This window comes from Sylvia atricapilla, chromosome 6 (genome assembly GCF_009819655.1).
Source record: "Sylvia atricapilla isolate bSylAtr1 chromosome 6, bSylAtr1.pri, whole genome shotgun sequence".
NCBI classification, from domain to species: domain Eukaryota; kingdom Metazoa; phylum Chordata; class Aves; order Passeriformes; family Sylviidae; genus Sylvia; species Sylvia atricapilla.
The window spans coordinates 2,462,091-2,485,713 of record NC_089145.1 but is presented as its reverse complement, the minus strand read 5'-3'; the positions used below and the strand labels follow the sequence as shown (position 1 = coordinate 2,485,713).

Genomic DNA, 23,623 nt, shown 5'->3' with positions numbered 1-23,623 from the left:
AGGTCATGTTTGTTTGTTGCATTATTAAATGACATGTAAATATATTCTCTTTAGTATTTCCCCAAAGTGTCTTTATTCCGGCACTGTTGCTTTCGCTTTTTATCCAGTTCATTTCAGTAAAGCAAAAGTACATGAAATACTAAATTTCGCAATTTCATCTTTTTGGTAGTTTTGCTGTACAATGAAATATATTTGGGACGAAACTTTTCCACCTCTAACTCCATAAAAGAACTGTGAGAAATTGTAAATTTCTATTATGTTTAAACTATTTTAATAGGAGTTTAAATGAAAATGCAATCTAAAACTTGTGTGAATATTTCACGATATTTCTTGAATTTTTATACCTTTTAAAACAGAAGACTCAACACAATTCTGTTATAAACACAAACTGAATGTAGCAGGATTGAAGAATGGTCTGCCCTGCTTTGCCAGCAGCATTCCTAAAGTGTCCCTTACAGGAGATGAACAATTTTTTTTTATACCTTCACTTTTTATAGAAGGCTATGCTTTAGAAACTTGCTGAGACAAGAGTTCAAGTTTTCATCTTTTTTCATATTTGCCTGGATGTCTTTTTCATGGGTGCAAAAATATAAATCTGCACTCCTGTAACAACATCCTCTGACCACACATTTTATAGTTTAACTACGTATTCTGTTAAAAACACTTGTGTTTGAAGTGTTAAATTTGCTTTCTTTTGAGGAAATGTTTCCTACCTGGATGGTGTATATTGTTTTCCTAACCATTCAATGGACAAAGGAACCTCAAATTATACAATTCTCCCACAGTTAGTGATTACTCAGTGAACTAGGGTATCTTCCTCCCAAAAAGTTCTAAGTCATCCTTAGGTAGTTTTAAGTAGGCCTAGGAGGAGAAGAGAGTTGAGCTTGATGATGTTTGTGAGTCCTTCTTACTTGAGATATTCTGTAATTCTAAAAAAACAAATTATTTCTCTTAGACTTTGTGTTTTATCAGTGGTTTCTGACTGGTGATGTCTATAGTAAAAGATGACAGATAACCTTCCTTGCAGTATTTTAATGTAGTATACTCATTTGCTCTTGCAGAGTCTTGCAAAATTTTGACTTTTAGTTGTGTCAATATAATACATGTATAACACATGAAGAATTAAATTCATACTTTTAGTTTCAATTTGCTCAATCCAGGAATCTAAACAAAATCAAGAGAATATTATCCCGCAGGTTACTTATCTCTGTCTCTGAAAAGTAAAAATATTTCTGAGATTCACCCACATCCCCAGATCTATTTTAGCATGGCATTATACCAAAATGTGTTGGGAGATATATATATAATATGCATCATATATGTAATATAGATAGAATCTCAGTGTTTCAATTGCAGAAGGAATTTTTTTCTAAAATTTCAGTAGACAGTGTGTAGTAATCATTATTGTCTTGTATCTAGGGCTGACTTTGCAATATGGGAACCCTAAAAGCCCCCTCAGGGAAGCTTCCAGGCTTTGCCCTGGGAAGATTTATCACAGAGTTCCCTGCCTAGACTGAAAGAGAATACTTGCTTCATGGTGAACTGCTGCCAATCTGTCTTGGATTGCTTCCCCCATTGGCCTGTTCCCCCTGCCCTCCCCAGCTGTCCACCCCTCAGACCCCTCTGTAGGCTGCCTTGCCCTTTGTACTGCCCCTGTGCCCTCAGATCCTGGGCCACTGACCCCACACTTAACCCCTGAGCAGCCCGTGGTCCTCTGCCTTCTGCCCTGATCCCTTCAGCGTGCTGGAATACACCTTGCTGGGAAATATCATACAGGAGGCCCCTCCTGTCTTTCCTCTGCTGAGGTGTGTGTGTGTGTGCAGGACTGGAAAGGGCTGTTCCTGTGGCCAGCCTGGAGCAGCTTCTGAAGGGGACACCACGAGACGGCAGCAGCATTTCTCTGTTCTGCACAACGCTACACAACACTATTTTATTTGGGAGCACACGTGCACAGTTTCAGACAGGGCTTGTGTCAAAGTTAGATCATGACTGAATTACAGTTTTTTGACTTTTAGAGGTGTTTTAGTTAATTGTATGGTCTGTCAGTAGAAATGCAACTACTGTATGTTTCCAGAACTGAGAAAAAGCTTTGATTTTACTTGTCTACAAGTATCTTGTGGTGCATAATAATTATTTGTAATTAGTAAGTTATTTATATCTGTAACTTAGCTGAACTCCATCATCTCCATCCCTGCAAAACAGCTAAGGGTAACTAAAGGGAATTAAATGAGAGTTTTGTTAAAAAAAGTCTGAAACCCCTTTAATAACTCTTCCTTGCTTCATTTACAGTTCTGCCTAGCAGTACCAAGTGTCAGGTTGCCAACAGTCTGCAGATTGGTACATACACGATTTTCCAATGGCCATGTATTTTCCAGACAGGGTGCCTTTTTAATCTAGTAATCTTTTTAATGTAGTCATTTTCTCTGGATCTTCAGTGAAAGTAATGTGCTTTAATAAATCTCAAATACTGCTCAGGTGTGTAGTTGCAGATCTTGGTAACTCCTGAGGACTCTGCAATAGCAAGGTTTTTCTGTAGTTGAAATGTGATGTGAAATTATAGGAGGTCAGAAAAAAAGCCCGAAAAACTGAAACTAGATGTGGAAAATGTAACCAAGCAACAAATACATCTCCATTTAGTTTCAAAACAACTGTTCTCGGAAGGCTTTACTGGGGATTTCTGGTGTTGTTTCTCTAAGAGTCTATAACTGGTGAAGGGTGGAGAGAAAAGAACTGTTAAATGACTTATTGATTAACTGTCATTATTGTCAGAAGCTACAAATCTAAAATGTAATTTTAGAACAAAAACAAAACTTGAAAAATGTGGATTTATGTTATTGTAATGACTTACTCTAAATTGCCTTTTTAAAGTGTTTTTCACTCTTTAGTCTATGAAATTGCATGTTTTAAAATGTCTAGCATTCCTTTGTAACATATTTATCTTTTCCAACTTTCTTCTACTCGATTAATCTCAGCCTGATTTTTGCTGTTCTTTCAGGAAAAAATGTTATTACACTGACTGGAGGAGCAAAACCATGGGCAGGTTGGTGGGTGATATGTAGCTTCTAATTTTGTCAGATAGTCACCCTGCTAAAGAAAACCCATTCGCAGTTGTAAATTTATCCATGAAACTTGGAAAACTAGATTATTTTCCTGAAAACTCAAAATATGTCAGCTCAAAGTGTTAAAATATTCTTCTGTAACAAGGTGCAGTGCTTTAAATCTTTGCCGGTTCTCAATTTAGAGATGTAAAAATGTTTATGCCATGGAAACAAACAAACAAAAAAAAAGAGACCTCATCCTCACAGCAAAGATTTAATTCCGTATCTATCTCTGCCACTGTATCTGTTGACATGAAGGCATACTTCTTTAGCATGAAGGATGCTTTTGAGGCGTGTGTCACAGATTCTGGCAGTCAGCTACTTCCTTAGATGTGCAAACATACTTCCTCTCCTGTGTGAGCAGGAACAAATCAATGCCACATGCTGAAGGCTGCTTTGAATTTTTATTTGCTAGCTGCAGTCACAACTTGCAAAACTCACTTGCAGCTTGCTGCTGCTGCTGTTAGTGTGTTTGTCAGCCAGAGGAAGGGTACAAGAGGCCACAGGGGCAGGTGGACGGAGCCTGGGAGTGCTAGGAAGTGAGAATGGGAGACAGTGAGCTGTAGCTACCCCCGGTATCGCTTTAGTCAGACATAATTATGTCTTGTAAATTCTAATCCCCAGTGGAAAAGATACATGAAAATATTTCACATGTTGGAAATCTCCTGAAAGAGCTCCCTATCACAGGTTTTCTTGAGATGAAATGACTTTTGATTTAGGTTCTCTTATTGTTACTTTAGATGGTAAAGAGCTCTCATTTCTCTGGAACCATTTAGGGAGTCTCATGATAACAGTTTCCAAGATGATCAGCTAACAACAACAGAATGTTGAATGGTAAAGTGAGGAAACTTTAAACATATAAGCTGAAAAATATGTTGAAATAAACCAATTTATAACATAGATTTACAACTGCGTTTTGTCCTCTTCCCAGTTCGCATGCTTGCTCCATTTTAGCACGCATTATGAAAAGTCTAAGTGATACGCTTTTATTAAAAAGCAAAATCAACAAGCTTTACTTCAAAATGGTCTCATTTCATCTGTAATCCATCTGCTGAGTCCTGGATATTACCTGAATTTTGTTTTCCTTATCTAGAAGGACAGATGTCTGAAAGATGCAACTTCAGTTGCACAGTACCTGTGAATCAAGTAATAAGTAATTTCCATGCCAGATTGATTTTGTATTGGACATAAATGCTTTTACCTGTGATTTACTTTGTGAGAATTTGGATATGAATATTTTTATGCATACATTTTCTGGCACTTTATATAATTCAGTGCACAAAGGGATTGTGTGAAACAAAAGAAATTAAGAAGCTATATTTAAAATTGAAAGCCAGCTCTAAAATTGCTGACATATACATGGCATGCATACTTTAACTTCTACAGCTGTCATTGTTACCTTTCATCTTACAACTTTTCAAGCTTAACTGCTTCTCTGTCATTTATTTAATCTCTTGTTAAAATTTCTAAGTAGAGTTTATATGAGGTACAATGAAGAACTATATTAAAATTCTTGTATATCAAAATATTAAGGTTAAAAAGTTTCTATAATTTAAGAATACAGACTAATGCTAGTATATTAGACCTGCTGTGACATGTACATTTCTCTAACTTTATTGACACAGTGATATGATACATATATATATATATATAAATGTTCTTTAAAAGGTCTGCAGAGGATTATTAAGTGCATGAATAAAAAGACAAGAAAAATGTAATACTTAATTTCTTTTATGTGGTACCTATTTGGTGTCTCTCTATTTCTTTGTACATCTTTAAAAAGGCCATAACATTGTATTTAATTTTATGAAGCTACTTTTCAATTGGTAGAATCACACTATAGTAATAAATTTATCATATTCATTATGAGCAGTATTTAGAAAGCTGCCTTCTTTTCAAAGGTAAGAAATAAACCTTTAAATAGGGCAGGTATCAAAAATTGTTTGAACTCTCAGATTGTTCACTGAATAATCTGGTAAAACTGTCTTGTAATTGTCACATTGGACCAGCTGACTTCACACTGGCAAAGGATGGCATCAAGGAAGAGTAAATTAAAACATAGTTGTCTTAGGATGCAGCTTCACTCTACCCTCCAAAATGTTGAAATATCTTAATACTTCTAAGGATAGAGAACCAAAAATGACTTTGTTTGGCACCTGACCCACAGTAAGTTTGATTTGCAAAAGGACTTTTCAAATCTTGGATTCCAGTCTCCACACAGAAGTGAAATTGTTGATGTCGTTCCATTAAACAAAGGTATTATAATTTTTTTTTATTTTTTTTTTTTTTTTGGTGATAATTGTGTCTATATGTTGAATCTGTCAACCCTAACGTGTTTCCCATTACAGTACATGGAAACACACCATGCCCATGTAACTTGGTGGGATATGGTTTACACTTCTGTCAAGTCTTGAGAGACACAAGCACCAAGCAAACTACTGATGATTGCTGTCAAAACTCCCTAACATGACTGCTGAAGCTGCATAGTTCTGGTATCTCATTCCATGTGTTTGATCAGATAATGCTAAGATCATCTATAGACTGTGTTCCTTTGCATTGCAGTCTGTTGAGTAAATGTAATCTGCCAGGATTTTTGGATGAACTTGTTTTACAAAAGAGTATGAACCAAACAAATAAATAAGAATGGTACAACTGAGAATGGAAATTGAACAAAGCTGAAATTACAAGTGTCTTCATAAAATATTAAATTGTATAGCTAAGAATGAAATACACATGCATTTCAGAGTACTACCGCTTGGTCCAAGGTGCATAGTGTTCCAGTAGTACCAGCTGGAGTGGTTTCAATAAAAGCATACCTGAAGCAATATCCCGTGACTTTGCAGCACCATTCCACTGGGACATTTTTAAACTGGTTGCCTGAACTACTGATTGCCCCAGAGCAGCTCTCTCTGCTTTTACTGCTGCTAAATGGACTACATTGAATAAATTGTCAGGAATTTGTTTGAACTGCTACTTTTAAGCTAGAAAGCTGTAGGTGTTTGAGACGACCAGGACACACAGAATGGGGTGTTAAAACTTCAGAATGTTTCGCTGGTTTATGATGCATGTTGTCTTTTATTCATCCTTAGCAGAGTTTACGTTTTATTAATTGGTTACAATAAATCAACGCAGCGTTCACTGGTACAAAGCAGTCTCCACCACTGTTTTCAGCTAGCATTCACGAAACTTTTCTAAAAATACTTCTTGTAGCTGCAGGTTTCTTCTGTTTATCTTCTTCTCCTTTTCTTCTCTGTTTCCATGCTAACGACCTTGGTAAAATTCCTTTCGGGGGTAAACACGGATCTTATCAGCTGCTCCTTTACCTAACTTGCACTTCAGGCTCAAAATCCAGCTGTCAACCTCTTCTGCAGAAAGCCACTGAGTAAAAATGCTAATACTCAATCCGATGATTTAGGCAAAATTTTGTATTTAAAGGCAAGCTCCATGAAAATTCAGTTTCTTCTTTGACAGTAAAATAACATAAGAAAAATATCTCTCTTGTTGGATTGTTTTTATATCTTTCTCAGTTGCAATATTCTATGCTATCTAGCACTAAAGGCACTACATTTTGTCTCAGAAGAGAAACTGCAAATGTAATGTGGACACAAGCATGAATCTATTCCAATGCTACTTTTTGTGTTAAAAAAAGCAGTCATGAATTTTAAACAAGAGCTATCTTCTTTAACATAATATTTATCTATTGTTTTTTTAGATTTCTGTATGGGAGAAATGATCAAGACTTTCCCCATAACCAATTCTAAACTACTTTTGTAATAAAAAAAAAAAAATCTGAAATTAGAGGCATTTATTTTCTCTTCATCCTGATGCATCTTCATCTTTTTCTTATTAAAAAAAGAATTCTGGATTTTGACTAAAAAGTCAGCAAGTGTACAACAGAAATAAGAGTTCCAGAGAGTAAAGGGAAAACTCCACTTATATATATGAGAACTTCCACTGGGACTAATAAAGATAATCAACTCACTTATTAAGGTATTATCAAGGAGACACTTAAGGAATCCACTAACTGTATTCTGTGTTTCAATTTCATGAACATATTGTGTTCTTTAGCTTATAATGCTTGATGTTGAACACAAGTGGTGTCCCTCAAGTGCAGTATCAGTTACAACAAAATGTGCACCACTATCTTGCAATATATAGCCAGAAGAAAATTTTGAGAATTTTAAATGTAACTGTAAAATCCTTCTCCCACATTTGACTAAAGTTTCTATCTGATGCTGTGTGAAATAGGGGTAGATGGTTTTTTGCTGATTTTGATAACAAGAAGTGCATTTTCATAAGGGTCACTTTGTTGCCTGAGAGCAATTTACCATGTCATCACTTATTAGTCTTTACTATGAACATCAGGAAATTGTGTTCATTCACATTATGAAATATTATTAACATTATGAAATATAACTTTTTACTATGGCCATTATGAAATGTGTAACTGCTTCTGCTTAGCAAAGGCAATGAAGTATTCACCTAAGAGAAAAAAAAATTGTTGCTTAGCTTTACACTTCTTGTGGATATAAAATATATATACTTTATATATCATGCATACGTATTAATTGAGTAGAACCCAAATTCCACTGAAACAAATACTATTTAGAGAATGGTTCTCTCAAATTTCTTAAATTTGATGTGCTTTTTCTGACATGATATAGCATGTTTAATTTGAGATCTACTCCTTAAATAACCATGTTGCATTGCAGTTGAATATGAAACGGTATAGGTGAGCAAGGAGCACAAAATTGAAGTGAGCATTGGCTTGAAAATTAACTGCACTTGACTAGATTTACCCGTGCATAAATTATGTCCTGAGACATCATTTAGGCAAGGTGCCAGTAAAGAAAAAAAAATATGTTGCCAGAATATAGTTTAATTGCAGATATGACATTGATGTTCTGTTTGTGTTTTTTAGTATCAATTTTGAGGAACCTGGAGGAAGCCATGTCTAGGCATTTTTTGCCTAAATACCGCATAACCATTTTTGTGTCACATATCCTTTATTTTATTTGACATTTAGGTATACTGGTTCATAAGGCAATATCAGTTCTTGGATTTTTAAGAAAACTTTGTGGGGGAAAACTTTGTTGCAATCAGAAAACCACAATCTGATCCCTTAGCACTGTCGAATTTACTTTTAAAATTTTATGATTTTTAGTGTCCACATTGCCAGGCAAGAGAGTTTCACTAGCTTTGTTCAGTGCAGCTAGATAGCATCTTGACTAAAGCATAAGCATCTGTTCTGCCAGATGAACTACCCTGGAAAATTAATTTCTCCAGACTCAATACTGCAGTCCCATTTTGAGCCATAATCCCACTAATTCCAGGATGAGTTTTACTCAAGTAAAGCATTCAAGATGAATTGCAAATAAATATTGTTCATTTTGCTTTTTAACTCCGTATTTTCTTCTGCTTACCTAATGTGTAACTTTCCTGCTTTCATTTTATTTCATTTCTAGTATGATGTCACTAAATATACAATGCCGGAGATAGAAATAACAAGGTGTTGTTTTAGTGTGTAAATCTGACTTGTTATTGCCTCAGTTTGCAGAGGAATATTAGAGAGCTGAAGAGTTGGTTGCCAAGAAATCCAATGAAGCTTGATAAGGAGGCCCTGCCTGATCTAGAAGAAACAGATTGCTACACAGCACCCTTTAGCCGTGCCCGCATTCACCAGTAAGTGCTGGGATTGAAAAGCAGTGCCAGAGACCACAAGGATTTCCTCTTTTCTCAGTTCCAAGCAAGTACCACAGAGGTCGCTCCCAACAGATGGTCGGTGGCAATACCAAGCATCATGTTTCGTATTATTCTCTTAAAGTGAAAATCTACTCTGTGTTACTTGCTATTTGGTGGTCACTCAGTAACATCGTCTGAAATTTGACTGAAAAATGAATGTTGCCATTTTAGTTTAGAAGTCTTTCGGTTTTTTCTTTCCCTTATGTTACAAAATGCAAATACTTGCTCGAGTTTTCTGTGGTTATTACTTATTTTACTTAGGCAAAACCTGATGCAGCTGTTGAAATTTGGAGCTCTGGAAACAAGCTAAAACCAGTGATGATTTTTTTCTCTCTTATCAGATCTGCATTTAAAAAGGTGTTTTGCCTCTGAAAATGCAAAAATATATACAACAAAACGATATGTTGACGATGCTATAATTAAACTGTGACATAATTTTTTTCAGTATCTATAAAGTTAGATTTTAAATTCCTGTTTCTTAGGTTTAAAGTTATTTTGTGAAAACTGTTCTAGGAGAGAAAAGTTAAAGTAGAAATATGAATGAGGATAAACAGAATTTTTCTGCTCACTAAAGAAACTTAATGGTAGTGAACTGACTTTATTCCAGAAAAACAGAATAATTACATTATAAACTCAATTTTTTTTTTCAGCGATTTACCATACTGCACTGGGTCAGTCCCCTGCTTTTGGTGTTTTCTTCTCAATCAGCTCAGCTGATGTAATTAATTGTAATAATATCACTTCTGCAGAGCTGAGCAAGAAGAAGCTCCTGCATATCAGATTTCTGGTGTCCAGAATGGAGCCATCTGGCCAAGGATGCTTTACCTGGCTCCATCCTAAGATCCTCTAAGGGAAAATGGTTGTGGAGCTGCTACCCAAGTCTCCAGTGCATGGTTGTTTGGGTTTTTTTAATAGTTGTGTAGTTCCACTGCATAGGCAACTGTCAGCTCATAAGTAATTTGAGTTTAAGGTCACTACTGTAATTGAAGATCTTTATTTAATTAATTATATCTAGAACTGAAATTAACTAAATAGTAGGATAGTTTTAGTTTTAGTTTCCCAAAAAAAATCTGTGATAAGGGTAACTTTATTGGACCTGCTGTAAGGGTGTAAAATCTTATGTCTGAGGAATATAAACATCCAATAAATCATTGTAAAAGAACCCCACTTGAACAGCTATGTTTCAATGTGTGTGCATTATTTTCAATATTAAGACGTTAATTATTTTAATAGTTTTACGATAAACAACAAAGACAGCTTCTTCAGCAATTCCACAAGAAGTAGAATTGTGCATCATGTCCTACAGAGAACTAAGTATGAAGATGGGAAATCCAAAATGGGTGAGAATGCTCTATTTTTTACCTAACACATAGCTATAAAAGTTTTCATCTTTAATTGCCTGAAAAAAATATCTTTTGAATAAACTCAGTTAATTTTTTCCTATTTTTTGAAATATTTTCATTCATACAGCTACAGAGTTGAAACATTGTCCCACTATTTTCTACCTAAACATCTCAGTGAAAATCTGCAGTATTTTAACTTAATTATTCATTCATTATAATAAAATTGAGAGATTATTGTAACTTACATTTTTGAGGGCCACGGTGAGGGTTACATTAAGATCAGAAAGCTGACAGTGTTTTCAAGGACTGATCCTCGTATTTCAGCTGTTGTCCATCCGTTTCAGTCCAGCAGAATCAATGTGTGCTACACTTGATTTATTTGAGGTCTCTGTGTAGCTCAGAGACAGTTTATCTGAAGACTAAATTCGATTTATATCAACACTCATAAAACGCTGTTAGTTTTTAGAAGGTCTAATTACCCATTTTCATTTTCAATGATCAGGGGATGTATGCATGGTTTTGTATTTTTTCTGCAGGAATTAAATAAAGGATTATATATGCAGAGGCTTGGATGATGGCAGTTACAGAAAGCTGTTGCTTGAGTTTCTGAACAAAAGCAGTAGTAAGAAAAGCAGGGAGAGTAAGTGTTCATATCTAACGCTTTTGCAGCTGACAATGGCAAATTTCATTATGAGATTAGTTTAGTATAATTTGTATATTTGAAGAAGCAAATCTGTATTCCATCATACATAACTGTTTCTTGGGGAAACTTTTGGCTACAGATCTGCTCCTAAAGGCTACTGAATCTTTTTATTGTACTTGTCAATGGTTATTTATTTTTTCATTTTTATAATGTGCTGTGCTAGTACAACAAACCTGGTTTTAGGCAGATTCCAGGAGCTGATCCAAAATGCAGTAAACAGTCTGGCACAGAGCACTGCTCTGATAAGAAATTGTCAGCTGGCTTATATTTAAAAATACCACATTAGCTTTTAACCCTGCAGGGCTTTCACTGCCTCAAGGTATGGTCCGTCCATACCACTGTCTGTATGTATCAGATCATCTGGTCACCCACAAAATCTGTATTATGTGCTCTGAGGAATACAATGTACATGAAACTATCTTCTCACTATGTATTCAATCTGGTACAAGCACTCAACCCTGAGAGAAAGGTTGCAGACTTTGGCAAGTTGCTGTCTAGTTTGACAGACCCAGAAATCTTGAAGGGTACACAATAACTACTGAAGTAGTTGGTGGGATTCTTGATTGTCATCTTTAGCAGTATTCTTATCATTTCACACTAGGTTACATTCTTCAAATGTAACTTGAAAATTCACAGTACTTGAAAAATGTATAAAAAATTATATTCAGGACTAATGCTTTTTTGGGGTTTTTTTTAGGTATTAATAGGTTACTAAATAATGGAACATATGAAGCAGCATTTCCACCACATGAGGTAACCTAGTTAATTTGATTTTTAGTTTAATATTTAGATTAAAGCTTGCACTAGTGGTTTGGGACTTACTTTAATTTTGTCCTGCAGACTTTTAATTTCATACTGTAATTTGTTGACGTTTCTTTTATTTATAACTTTTACTTTAATATTGACTCTTAAAATTCTGTATTTAGATAATTTGGATATTGTAATAGCACCCTGGAACATTTTCTGATTGGACTAGGATATTATAATTATTCTCTGATTTTTTTATGAACTGGATATTGCCTGTTAAGTTCTTGAGGAGAGTATCAGTTCCAAATTGTTCCAGTTAGTTGTAATAAATTATTTTTCTTGACAGTTACATAAGGTTTTGTTTTCTAATAGCTTGGCCACTTGATCACAGTTAGGGAGACTGCTTAATTATTTCCTGTTTAGTATTTTCAGAATAGTTCTGGATAATTTCTACTTGACAATACTTTTTCCAGTAGTTTAAAGTTGACTAAAGACTGTAAATCCACAAAATAAACTAAAAATCTGTGTATGACTTAAGAGGGTTTTCAGAAAATCTTTTGACATTGAAGAAGCAAGCCACCCATCTTCAATCTTTGAAATGCTCTCAGGAGCATGGTAATTGCAGCTCTGAACTCTGGGTATTTCAGCTGAATACTGTGACTTGGTTTCATATTTCAAAGGGTTTACAAATGGCTGAGAGTAATTTTTTAATTTTTAAGTACTAGGAATACAGAGAAAGAATATTTTAGATAAATAATGTAAGATCACTGCTAGTGCTTCAGCTATGCATTATTGACTTCAGGGAAAAGCTGGCTGTACAACCAGAAAAGCCTGTGAAGCTTTCTCTGGCATCAAAGCCATGCTGTCATAATCATTTGATATGTTCCTTTGTTATGGCATAAGCTACTGTTTCCACATCTCAGTTAAAATTAGTGAAATCATATTTTTAAGCCACTCTTATCTTAATTGCTGCTTGACTGATGCTAAGGACTAGTAGAGGAACACTCAATTAATTTTATATTTTTTTCTTTCCCACATGAACAAATAAGAGTGAAAATTCAGTCCCAGTGGGAATGCTGAGAGTTGGACTCTTTTATGGATATCAGTGCAGAAAGAAGCAGGAAAAAAATTAAAACATGTAATACTGGGTAATGCTTTGCAGTCATTTATCCAGCCTACTGTGAGAATAAGTTGATGTTCTCTTCCTAGGTGTTCCTAGATGCTGCAAAGGTCACACTCGGTGTTAACATCTTTGGTATGCTGCTTTGCTGACTGTAAGGAGAAAGGACTAGACTTGGACTCTTTGCTGTGTTTAGTTTTGGTTCTAACTCATAAGTCTCAAGTCAGAGAATCAGCAGATTGCAACAAGTTAATGGTGTTCTTTGAACTGTGGGGAATGCTCAAGATTTCAATTACGTGATAAATCTAAATGTCTTAGTTGCCAAGATCTACCAGGGTCAAGAATCTGTCTGATCACTAACTGAAGTACGGCACTAGAGAACTCTGCTCTCCTCAGAAGAGATGACTTGGCTCACTTGCAGTCAACTGATGAAATATTTTCTTTACCACAGCTGAGTGATAGAAGTTTTTTTGGGAAAAAGTTTGACTAAGGGATATGTCTGACTTCAGAATTGGAGCAAAATTGCAAATGCAAGAGATTCTGCTCAAGACTGTTCTAGCAAATCTGTCTGTTACCTTTTGTCTGCCAAGCATGAGACTATTCTTTTAGTCTGTTAGGTGGTCTGTAAATGTCATACATGGCCTGGAAGGACTCCTTTTGAATCAGACTGACTCTGTTTTGCTTTTAATTCCTCAAGAGTCCTGTGTAGCTTCAAAATAATGCCAATTCTGCTTCCTTCATCTTAGGAAGTATGTACCACAGAAATATTACATTTCTCTATGCCTTCAACAGTAGTGAAAGAAAATAATAGAAAATGTCTAGGAGAAGAGAGCTGACCTACTAGAAATTTCTAAAATTTTATAGAAGAAATAAAAATATAGCACAAGAATTTCTTGAAAAATTTAAATAGGTGAAATCATACAAGTAGGTATCTATTAGTGAAATAGAATCAAAAGGTCATATAAAGAGTTGAGTACTTCTTAAAGTCTTCAATTAATATGTTTCAGTCATTAATTATGAGAGAAACTGGCCATTTCAAAAGTGTATGTGACCCTGTCTCTTATGTCAGGCTTACATTAGCTCCTGATGATGTTCCAGATGTGCCCAGAATAAGAGACCTATTTATTAAATATAAAGAACATTTCTATTAAAATTATAAGAAAAAAAATACCTAAGAAACTTAAACATTTTCAATAGAGCCTAGTAACATACTTACATTTCTTTTTGGTTTTTTTCAGGGAAGTCACAAAAGCAGACATCCCATCAAAACCCACGGAGCACAGAATCACAGACACCTCTTGTATGAGCGTTGGGCACGATGGGGAATGTGGTACAAATACCAGCCTCTGGATTTAATCAGGTATTCATACTTTGAAGATTTTCTCAGATACAAAAAGCCTGGCAACAGTGTGCTAATTATATTCATAAACTCCTTATGCTTTCCTATAACATTCAGATATTCCCTATTATTGGGTAAGGCTGGGATTCTCTTAAGTTGCCTCTTTTGGGTGGTCTTTTGTAGGTTAATCCCGAATGAGTCTGCATAAAGTACATGTAGTTCCAACTGCTCAGCAGTGTTAAACTTAAAATACAAACTCATAATGTGGTCTGCTGATCAGAGATGCTGCTTGTGAGAGCACCTTTGAGAGTGGACTCTGATCCACATGGACAGTCAGAGTTACCAGATGCAGAGGACTTAAAATGCAACCCCATTTTCACCTTTCCATGTGGGTTTAAATAAACTCTTATTTATATGTCTTAAACTTAGTGTCACAGGTTACCAAATGTAAAATAGAGAAATATATATAATTTAAGTTAGATAATGGTAGTATTTGTGTTTCATAGTTTCCTCCTCTGCATTGAATACCAATAGTTCATTTTCCTTGCTGTAAGTTTTTATTCCTGATCTGAGTCATGACCAATTATTGATGGAGTAAAGCATGTGCCAGGGGACAATTTCATGCTGTATCATCCTTGACTGACTTTCTGATCACTGCTATTTCATCTGTTCTAGCAATTGATACCCACGTTCTGAAGATTTAAAGTTCAGTCTTCAGCTTGTGTTTTCAGAGCATTGTTTTCACTAAGAGTAGCTTGAAATATGTCATATTATCTATGTATGATTATCTACCATAAATTAGAGCGTTAGATAACATTTTTAAAAACTTTGTTCTTTTTTAAATTGAATACGTAGGTCATACTAAACAATTTTATCCCTTTCCAGATTTTTTGTGTCTGTGTACATCTGTTTGTCTGTCTATCTGTCTATCTCTTTCTCTATGTATCTGCCCTTTGTTTAATAATTTTGCTACTAGTCCATCTACTTAGTCATCACAAGGACACAAAAATTTCAGAGGCAGTTCAGTTATATCCTTTCTCTAATAAATCTGCAATTAGTGTCACTAAAACATTATCCTATCCTGAAAAAAATCTGTTTTCCAAAGAGACAAATTTGCCATTAACTTGTTCTGGTAGTTCCTTGTTAGAATTATTCTACTACTGTCACAGTAGAGATAGATAGAGGTCACCATAAAATTTAGTTTTAAACAATATATGTGTTTCCTTTTCATGCAGGCGATACTTTGGTGAAAAAATTGGACTGTATTTTGCCTGGCTGGGATGGTATACTGGAATGCTTATTCCTGCTGCCCTGGTTGGGCTCTTTGTTTTCCTCTATGGATTATTTACTATGGATTCCAGCCAAGTAAGGTAAAATTTTATTTAATAACATGTAATAGTCTGTTAAAAATTAAGAACAGTCTGGCACAACTTAGATTACTGTACTTTTAAATGTTTTGCAGATATGGTAATAATGTAAAAATAACTACAATAGAATCTTGGGTATTTGAGTCAAGTATTTACACTTTGTATATTTGCTTTGCATCAAGCCAGATGTGTGCTGCTGGCAGTGGGCATTCTTATCACTGCATCTGCAGTGATTCCCATTAAGGAAAAACAGACCAGTCTGTAAGGATCAATTCTCATGTTGCAGATACTGCAATAGTTGTTCATCTAATTAAGGCTAATGGGTGAAAAACCAGACATATTCCCTCATTGCCTCCATCTTGCTATAACGTCCAGAGTGTAGTACAGCTACGAAAGTTCAACTTTTGCCTATGTCTTTTATTCCTTTTTCGTTAATAGTGGTAAACTTGGAGTCTAATAAAATTCTTATCTGTGTCAATGTAACTTGCAGCCAGGAGACTTAGCTTCAGGGAGATTACAAGCATGTGAAATGAACCAAATTTTCAAGTTTCCCCCTTTTGTGATTTTGCTCTGAGAAGGGTTTATGTCAATTTAGATGTTGTGATGAGGGTGCTTAAGTGCTGACTGTACTTCTAGGAACTCACTGAGCATCCACCTGTTGCAGAGTATTCCATTAGATGTTGTCAGACAGTATAAGTGTCAATGCTCTTAAAATTGCAGCTGTTGCTCCAAGCAGTTTGGGTGCTTAGGCTGTGTGCATACTTGGAGTCAGATTTCACAGAAAATGTTGTTTCTCTGGCTTTGAGCAAGACTCTATCCAAGTTTTATCTAAGGAGGGTTTTTTTTAACTTTTATTTCACAGTGAGTTATTATATTCTACAGTGCTGTAATGAACACTTTTTTTAAATCTTGCTTTTTGCAGCAAATTCCTGAGAAACTGTACGAATTCAAACCACATTAAATACAGTTAGATGCAATAAATTTAACAGCCAGGAATCGGTGCTATCTTTAAGATATTGTTCTCTGAATTAGAACTGTTTTTCACCATAATGTCTTCAAAATGCAGTGGATCTAAAGTCAAGGATCAGCCTGTTCTTAGAGCACAGGGACCACAGCTGTTGAACTATCAATCTTGTATTTGTCCAGTGTACAATGGCACAGTTCCAACAAAGGGGGAACAAGGGGTCATAATCTACTATTATCAAAGTATAGCTTAGTATTTCTTCCTGGTGGGAGAAAAAAGGTGTATCATTGGCAGCTTCCCGAGAGAAGGGAAAGAATTTCTAATCATTTCATTCTTTCAAACTGTAAGCTATTATGTGCTTTTATATCAAAGAATCATAGAATATCCTGGGTTGGAAGGGATTCACAAGGATCACTGAAGTTCAACTCCTGGGCTTGCATAGGACAGCCCAAAGAATCTCACCATGTGCCTGAGATCATTGTCCAAATACTTTTTGAACTCTGTTGATCTTGGGACTGTGACTACCTTCCTGGTTCCAGTTCCCAGCTGCCCTGTGACTGAAAAACCTTTTTCTAACATCTAACCTAAGCCTCCTCTGACACAGCTCCCTATGTTCCCTCTAGTTCTATCACTGGTCTCCAGAAAGAAGAGGAAGCTCTAAGCTATTAGATTCCTGTGAGATTTCCCCTCAGCCTCCTATTCTCCAGGCTGAACAAGCCATGTGATTTCGGCTGCTCCTCATATGGCTTCCCCTCTAGGCCCTTGACCATCTTTGTGGCCCTTTTTTGGAGACCATCTAAGAGCTTTATATCTTTCTTATATTGTGGCTCCCAAAAGTGCGCACCGTATTCTAGGTGAGACTGCAGCAGCACAGAACAGAGCAGGACAACCACCTCCTATGTGTTATATGCTTCTCCCAGGAAGACTTGAAGATACAACTCCTGTTTAACAGAAGAATGCAGAATTATCTTCCTTGCTGAAGGTTGCAGGGTGTTGTAAATCACGAGCAGAGGGGTAGGCTAGCTTTTGAGGGCTTCTCTCCTCAGTTTTTCCCTTGGCTACTGCTTAATAGCTGCAGACAAAACATAGACAGAACACATTTTAGTTTGTGCCTGTGGGGGTTGGTTGTATTGGGTCTCATCCTGAGGCACCTCACTGTCGTGCTGTGCTACACAGAGTACCAGTGTGCCCCAGGTCTCTGGGCTCTATTTCAGAAGCAAGAGACTGAAAGTTAGGTAAACTCCCATGTAAGCCTTATATGCCTACAAGGGGAGGTGACCATTCATATATTTATTATAGCTATCATTTGCCAGTGCTCATTCCAAAATACTGTCAGAGGATGGCTTATTGCAGAAGTCCTAACCGTGTGCCCTGTGGCAGCCCCACAGCTGCAATCTGTGTGGGTTTCATCAGCAGGATGATAACAGGACCTTCTCTGCTCCTTTCCCCTGGCACGGCCTCACCTGGGCTGCAGAGCACCAGGGCCCAGCCAGCCCCAGCGGCCACGCAGCACAGTGGGACTCATCCCACTGGCACCCAGTGATCTCTTCCCAGGTCGGAAGAAAAGAGAGCTTCCAGAGATTCTCCCCCATTTTTAACCTGTGTAGGCCCAGAGGCATATCCAGCTCTTTAATTGGTTCCACAGTATTCAAAGCTAGGCGCAGGTTGGTTTTGCCGCAGGTTTTCTTCAATCGGTGCAAAACCAGCACACCCTCTCATACTGACTTTTGCCTCTTGTCATAGTGTCTCTCTTCCTTGGTCAGTTACAGTTTCAGAGAAACAATAAACTTTCAGATCTGGTTGAATAATTTGATTATTTCAGTGTGTTGTACAGGAAAGAGGGACTTGAAATGAGATGGGAAGACAAAAACCCTGAATACTGTGGCATCAGAGACTATACAGTGTGATAAGAAAATATGCATGTCTGTCCCATGCTTAGAAGCAGAAGCTTCTGCATTCTACACATGTCTCTTTCTTGACACAAAATAATTGCATAAGCTAGGCAGTGTTACTGAAATGCACATTAAAATGGAAGATGTTTTTTGTCTTGCATGGGTTTGGAATCAAGCTTGGTAATATTGTGGTTTCCATAAGGCAGCACTGAGATCCCCCAGGGTACTGAGTTTGTAGTGTTGGCAGCTCGTTGCAGGATTCCATTGTGAAAAGAAAGTAACCAAGAGAAAAATCCAGAGAATTTCTGTTGAAGAAACTCAACAGTAGCTACCAGGACATTTGGATTATTTAATAGAATTTGGATGTGCAGAAACAAAAATGGAGAATGTGAATTGTATTTGTTTCATACACTTTTGAAAAGATTTTGATCCAAGTGCCCTCCTTGAGCTAAACTGGAAGAAATATGAAGTTATAGTCAAGCAGAAGGGCTTAAATAGTCCTACAGAAATTCTATCATTTGGACTCTTTGGACAAATTAGGTGCAATATCTATTACCTATCTTTATTCTCAAGATAGATGTCAAGTTGGTTAGTCTCTCTAAAAGTAAATCTGATGGTTTGAAAGAGTTTGGTTTAGAATGTGTTATAGATATCGTTAATTATCACTGTTATAAATTGTTCCTTTATTGTCAATCAAACAGAAATGCCAGGCATGAACACAGCATAGCTGGAGCTGTCTTTGCACCATGTGCTTTAGGCAGATTTCGGATATATAGGTGAAAACAGGACAAAGCAGCTTATTTTGCTCTTCTACTGAAGACTTGAGTTGCAATAACAATTGACATGGTGCCTGTCACAAACACTTGTGTAACAAATGTTACTGCTTTTGCAAAGTAGTGCCAAAAGCATGTGGCCTATCCCTGTCAGTATAATTTTGTGAAACTTCGTGTGTTATTGAAAACAAAGCAGCACTTTAACTCAGGATATGTAGCAAAGTAGCACTTTAACTCAGAGGAATTATAGTATTTATCATCTTGAAATTAAATTCAAAGTACAGTACATTTTGGCCTTATAATTGATAGAAGTTTCCATTATTGCCAAACCATTATAACGTGGTTAAAATGTGATGTTTCTCGTTTAATAATTTGAATGAAAATATAAGCAAAAAAACTCTCTAATGTGACACACACTAAAATTTCTGTAACTCTGTAACTCTGAAATGACTGTGTGTGCTCATTCTGGCTTAACAGTTACTCGGGATGATTTCTTTGTCTGCTTCACTTTTTGTTTAGAGTTTCAGTGAATTCATAATTCTGGTGTTACATGAAATATGACCAATGTTTAATACTTACATTTAATCTTTTATTTATGTCTACTGTTATGCCAGAAAGTATTTAATAGATGCACTAATTTGGAAATAAGCATGATCTTCCAAGCAGTGTTAGAAGTTTAAATACAATTTTTATGAGAAGGAGAGGTGAAAGTGCCATGTTTATTAAAACAAATTAGGTGGGCTTTCCTGGCACTTGTGTTATACTGCTGCTTCCCTAGTGTGTCAGGATCATTTTCAGGCATGTCATCATTGCTAAAGCATAGAGAAAGTTGTTTGCTGAGATTCTTCAGGAAGCTTATTCACTGCAGTTAAAATTTGCTTTAAATTTTTGCACTTTTGTTCTGTTTTGCCTTCGTTGGGACACTTAGCTGTGTACTATGCTTTGAATACAAATGGTCCCAGTGAAAACAGTGACTTCATCTTCTTCAGTCTTAGGATTCTTAAACACCAGAATGGGGATGAAGATATTGAGCCCCAAAATAGGATATTGAAGTGGAAGGTTTTTTATTAGTCCTATCAGTAAGTTCTTCTCTAGGAAAAAAAAAAATAAATGCAGAGACTTGAAATACTACTGCCAGAAATTCTCGTTAGTGGGTTTTTACATGTGACTGATCTAAGTGTGTATGCTGTTGTCCTGTGGAACAAACATTCAGCTTATATTAATGGTGTAATTTGATTGAAATCAATGTAGATATACCAGTGTTGTCTATCCTCTGAATGTTTGTTATCATCTACATAATTTAGAAAAATAGGCTACAAATGCATTTGAAGGGTACCAAGCAATTTTTTGGTTTTCTGTTTATGATATTTGGGAGAGAATTTCCTAGTGTGAGAAGTGTATCTCGATGCCCAAAAATATTGTAAACTACTCTTTGGCTCATAGTGTTCAGGTTCCTGATTTGGGATTAAGCTTTCCAAGCCAAATATTCACTTTGAATGTATTTTATTCGTCCAGTTTTGTGGTGCACACACTGTTAACAAACAGAGAACATCAATGGCATAACCTCAGAAAATCTTGGGAATGCTAGAATTGTTTTTATAACCTTTTATTTTCCTATTTCATACTAAAGCAAAGAGATCTGCGAGGCAAATGAAACCATTATGTGCCCTATGTGTGAACGCAATTGCACACTGCAAAAACTCAACGAAAGCTGCATATATGCCAAGGTAATTATTGTATTATTATCAAGATAATTTTGATTGTATAATGGCTGCTCTTGTTTCTGCCAAGTTTCCTGAAAAACATGTTGTCTCCCTACAAATGTTTTCAGCCTTTGTAATTCATCTTTCTAAAAAGATGAAGTGATCTGGGGTTTTTCTAAAATTGCTTTCTGTGAGCATTTCCTTATTAATAATTTCTTATTATCTTCATTAATTTATTAAGTCTCCTGTGAGGACTTCATAATAAAACTTCTTGTAAGGTTTTTCCTACTTTCCTCTCTAACTATCTTATTATTCTGTTTCTCTTGCTTACTATGTATTTGAATTTTTGCTCCTGCTTTGCTCTGTAAAACTAATGCAAAGATCTTATACAATTAAATATTTTGCTACAAGAAGCTATTCTTCAACCTTAAATGATCATAAAGGCCTCTGTATATATGCAGTGTTTGCAGGAGAGCAATGTATTTTGATGTGTGGTGCATTCATTATTCTGTAAAAGCAGCTTTGGCTTTTATCTTTGTATTCTTTATCCCATAGAATAAATCCTTCTCAGAAGCCTGCATTTATATAACATGATAGTCTCTTTGCCATGGAATTACAACAAAACTGCCCAAGTGTCAAAGAGAAAATGGATTTTGTATTAGATGTCAAAATTTCTTATAGATAGTACCAATGCTTAGTAAAACTCAACATTTCAAACCTATCTGTGAAAATATTTTTTAAAATAATTGATTTTTGCCATTTAGAAATTTAGTTTTCTTTTTTACAATGAAAAAGTTAGGAGGTTGGTTTGTAACAACAGCAATAAATACCACTGGAAATGTACCTAAAGAAAAAGTGTTTTCTGTTTTTAAATACTGCTATAACAATATAACAGAAAATAGCTCCGAGAGGGGTTTTTGTAACCTTTTACTAATTTCTTTTTTTTTAATCTGTACTTAAAGTAAAAGCTTTTTTAATTTAAATAAGATTATGCAAGCTGTACAACCCAAGCCAGATATGCATCTTTTTAGAAAATGCTTCTTCAGCAATCCACTGCAGCTTTAACAGTAAATTAATATATTTGAAATTGCAGTATGCCTTTAACTGTAGATCCTATTATTTTAATATCCTCAGTTAATAAGAAGCAGGGTTTGTGCTATATTTGTATTTACACTGACATCAGGTGCTTAAATCATGCAAATTTCACATTTAATGTCTGTCGTGGTTTGACACTGGCCAAACGCCAGGGACCCACGAAAGTTGTTCACTTACCCTCTCCTGCTACACTTGTGCAGAGGAGAGGGGAAAAAATTGACATAGGGCTCACGAATTAACGACTGGGAGAAAAATACTCTTAGGGGCAAAATAGATTCAAATTTAACAGAATAAAAGTAAATTCATTATTAACAGAGACAGAGGATAATGAGAAGTAAAATAAGCCTTTAAACCACCTTTTTTTCCCCCTCCAGCCCCTCCCTCTATTCCTCCAACAGCACTAGGAGACAGGGCATGGAGGTTTTGGTCAGTTCGTTGCCAAGATCATCTTTTGTTTGCTCAGGGAGAGGAGTCTTCTCTAACATGCTGTGGAGTCCCTCCCATGGGCAAACAGTCTTGCCAAAACTGTTGTGCTGTGGGTCACTCGTCCGTGGGGTGCAGAATTTTAAGGGTAGGCTGCTCTAGTTTGGAAGCAAGGACCTTATCTCTCTGTGTCTAGAAGCAGGGACTCTCTCTCTCTATTTGGGTCTCCCACTATATCACAGCTTTCTCTGGCATCCATCCACTCCAATGTGAGCCCTTTTCCCACAAGCCGCAAATGGATCTCTGTATCCGCTGTAGACTTAATGCATTACAGCAGGACAGTTTGTTTCCCCATAGTCCTCACCACAGACTGCAGAGGAATCTTGGCTCCGATGCTTGGAGCACCTTCTCCCTCTCTGTAGTGGTTTCAGTTCACCAATTTCTGTTTCCCAAAATTAGTGTAGTGTTTTAAGTACCCACTAGAGTTGTTTACTCTTTTTTTTGTTATGAGATAGGATTAGGAGAGAAGCAAAGCAGGCTCAAAAGTTAAAAGGGTATAAAGACAGTTTATTCACAAAATTACAAGAGAAAGAAAAAAATTAATAAGAATCAGACTAAAACCTTTCAAACACTTCCTCTCCCCCATAAGATTCCTTTCCCTTCTCACGGACAACGTATAGAGACAAAATTGGAACTCTAAGTCAGTTTACCACTTATAAAATAGTCTTTCATCAGTTCTTTTAGAGAGAGAAGTCTCTTTTGATATGTTATGGTAACTTCCCACAGGAAAGAAGAGTCCTCTTATGGCCTTTAACTCTCACAGAAGCAGCCACCTGGGAATCTGCAGCCATGAAGCCCCTTCCATGTCACGCAGCCTTCCACAGCTGCATATGGGTCATGGGCTCGTGGGGCAGGCCAGAAAGAAAAGAAAACTTTTCCTGAAATTCTCTGATTTTTAACCTTCTGTGTTCACAGAGGCATGTCACCTTTCTAGTGGCAACACCAGATGTCAATATTCACCTAGTCACTGGTTGGTTTTGCTATAACTTTCTTGAAAAAACCACTTGCGTGCAAAACCAGCACACCCTCCTTCTCTTCAACTGACCTTGGTGTCACCATGCTGCTTTTCCCCTCACGTAATCCTTACCTCCTCCTCTTCTCTGACTAGAAGCAAAATTGCAGCTTGTAGGTGTGACGGAGGGTCACACATGCGGCTGCTGTTAGGAGCACGAAAGGACAAGGCAGGCAGCAGGAGGTCAAGCAGGAAAACTTCTACTTTATTTTTTCTGACTCCATAATATATACAGTTTTACA

The 23,623-nt window shown here is 36.3% G+C and overlaps 1 protein-coding gene and 1 long non-coding RNA gene across 2 annotated transcripts in view; one reads left to right on the top strand and one right to left on the bottom strand.

The window, feature by feature from the left end:
* The window catches only part of ANO3 (anoctamin 3), a 79,206-nt gene that overhangs the window by 25,184 nt on the left and 30,399 nt on the right, over positions 1–23,623 (top strand). Inside the window, exons 6-12 of the mRNA XM_066320469.1 lie at positions 2,996–3,040; positions 8,649–8,780; positions 10,074–10,180; positions 11,584–11,639; positions 13,992–14,113; positions 15,328–15,462; positions 20,719–20,815. Coding sequence (XP_066176566.1) covers positions 2,996–3,040; positions 8,649–8,780; positions 10,074–10,180; positions 11,584–11,639; positions 13,992–14,113; positions 15,328–15,462; positions 20,719–20,815 — 694 coding nt within the window. The remainder of the gene's footprint in view (positions 1–2,995; positions 3,041–8,648; positions 8,781–10,073; positions 10,181–11,583; positions 11,640–13,991; positions 14,114–15,327; positions 15,463–20,718; positions 20,816–23,623) is intronic.
* The window catches only part of LOC136362165 (uncharacterized), a 123,499-nt gene that overhangs the window by 95,240 nt on the left and 4,636 nt on the right, over positions 1–23,623 (bottom strand). The gene's annotated exons all lie outside the window — the stretch shown is intronic.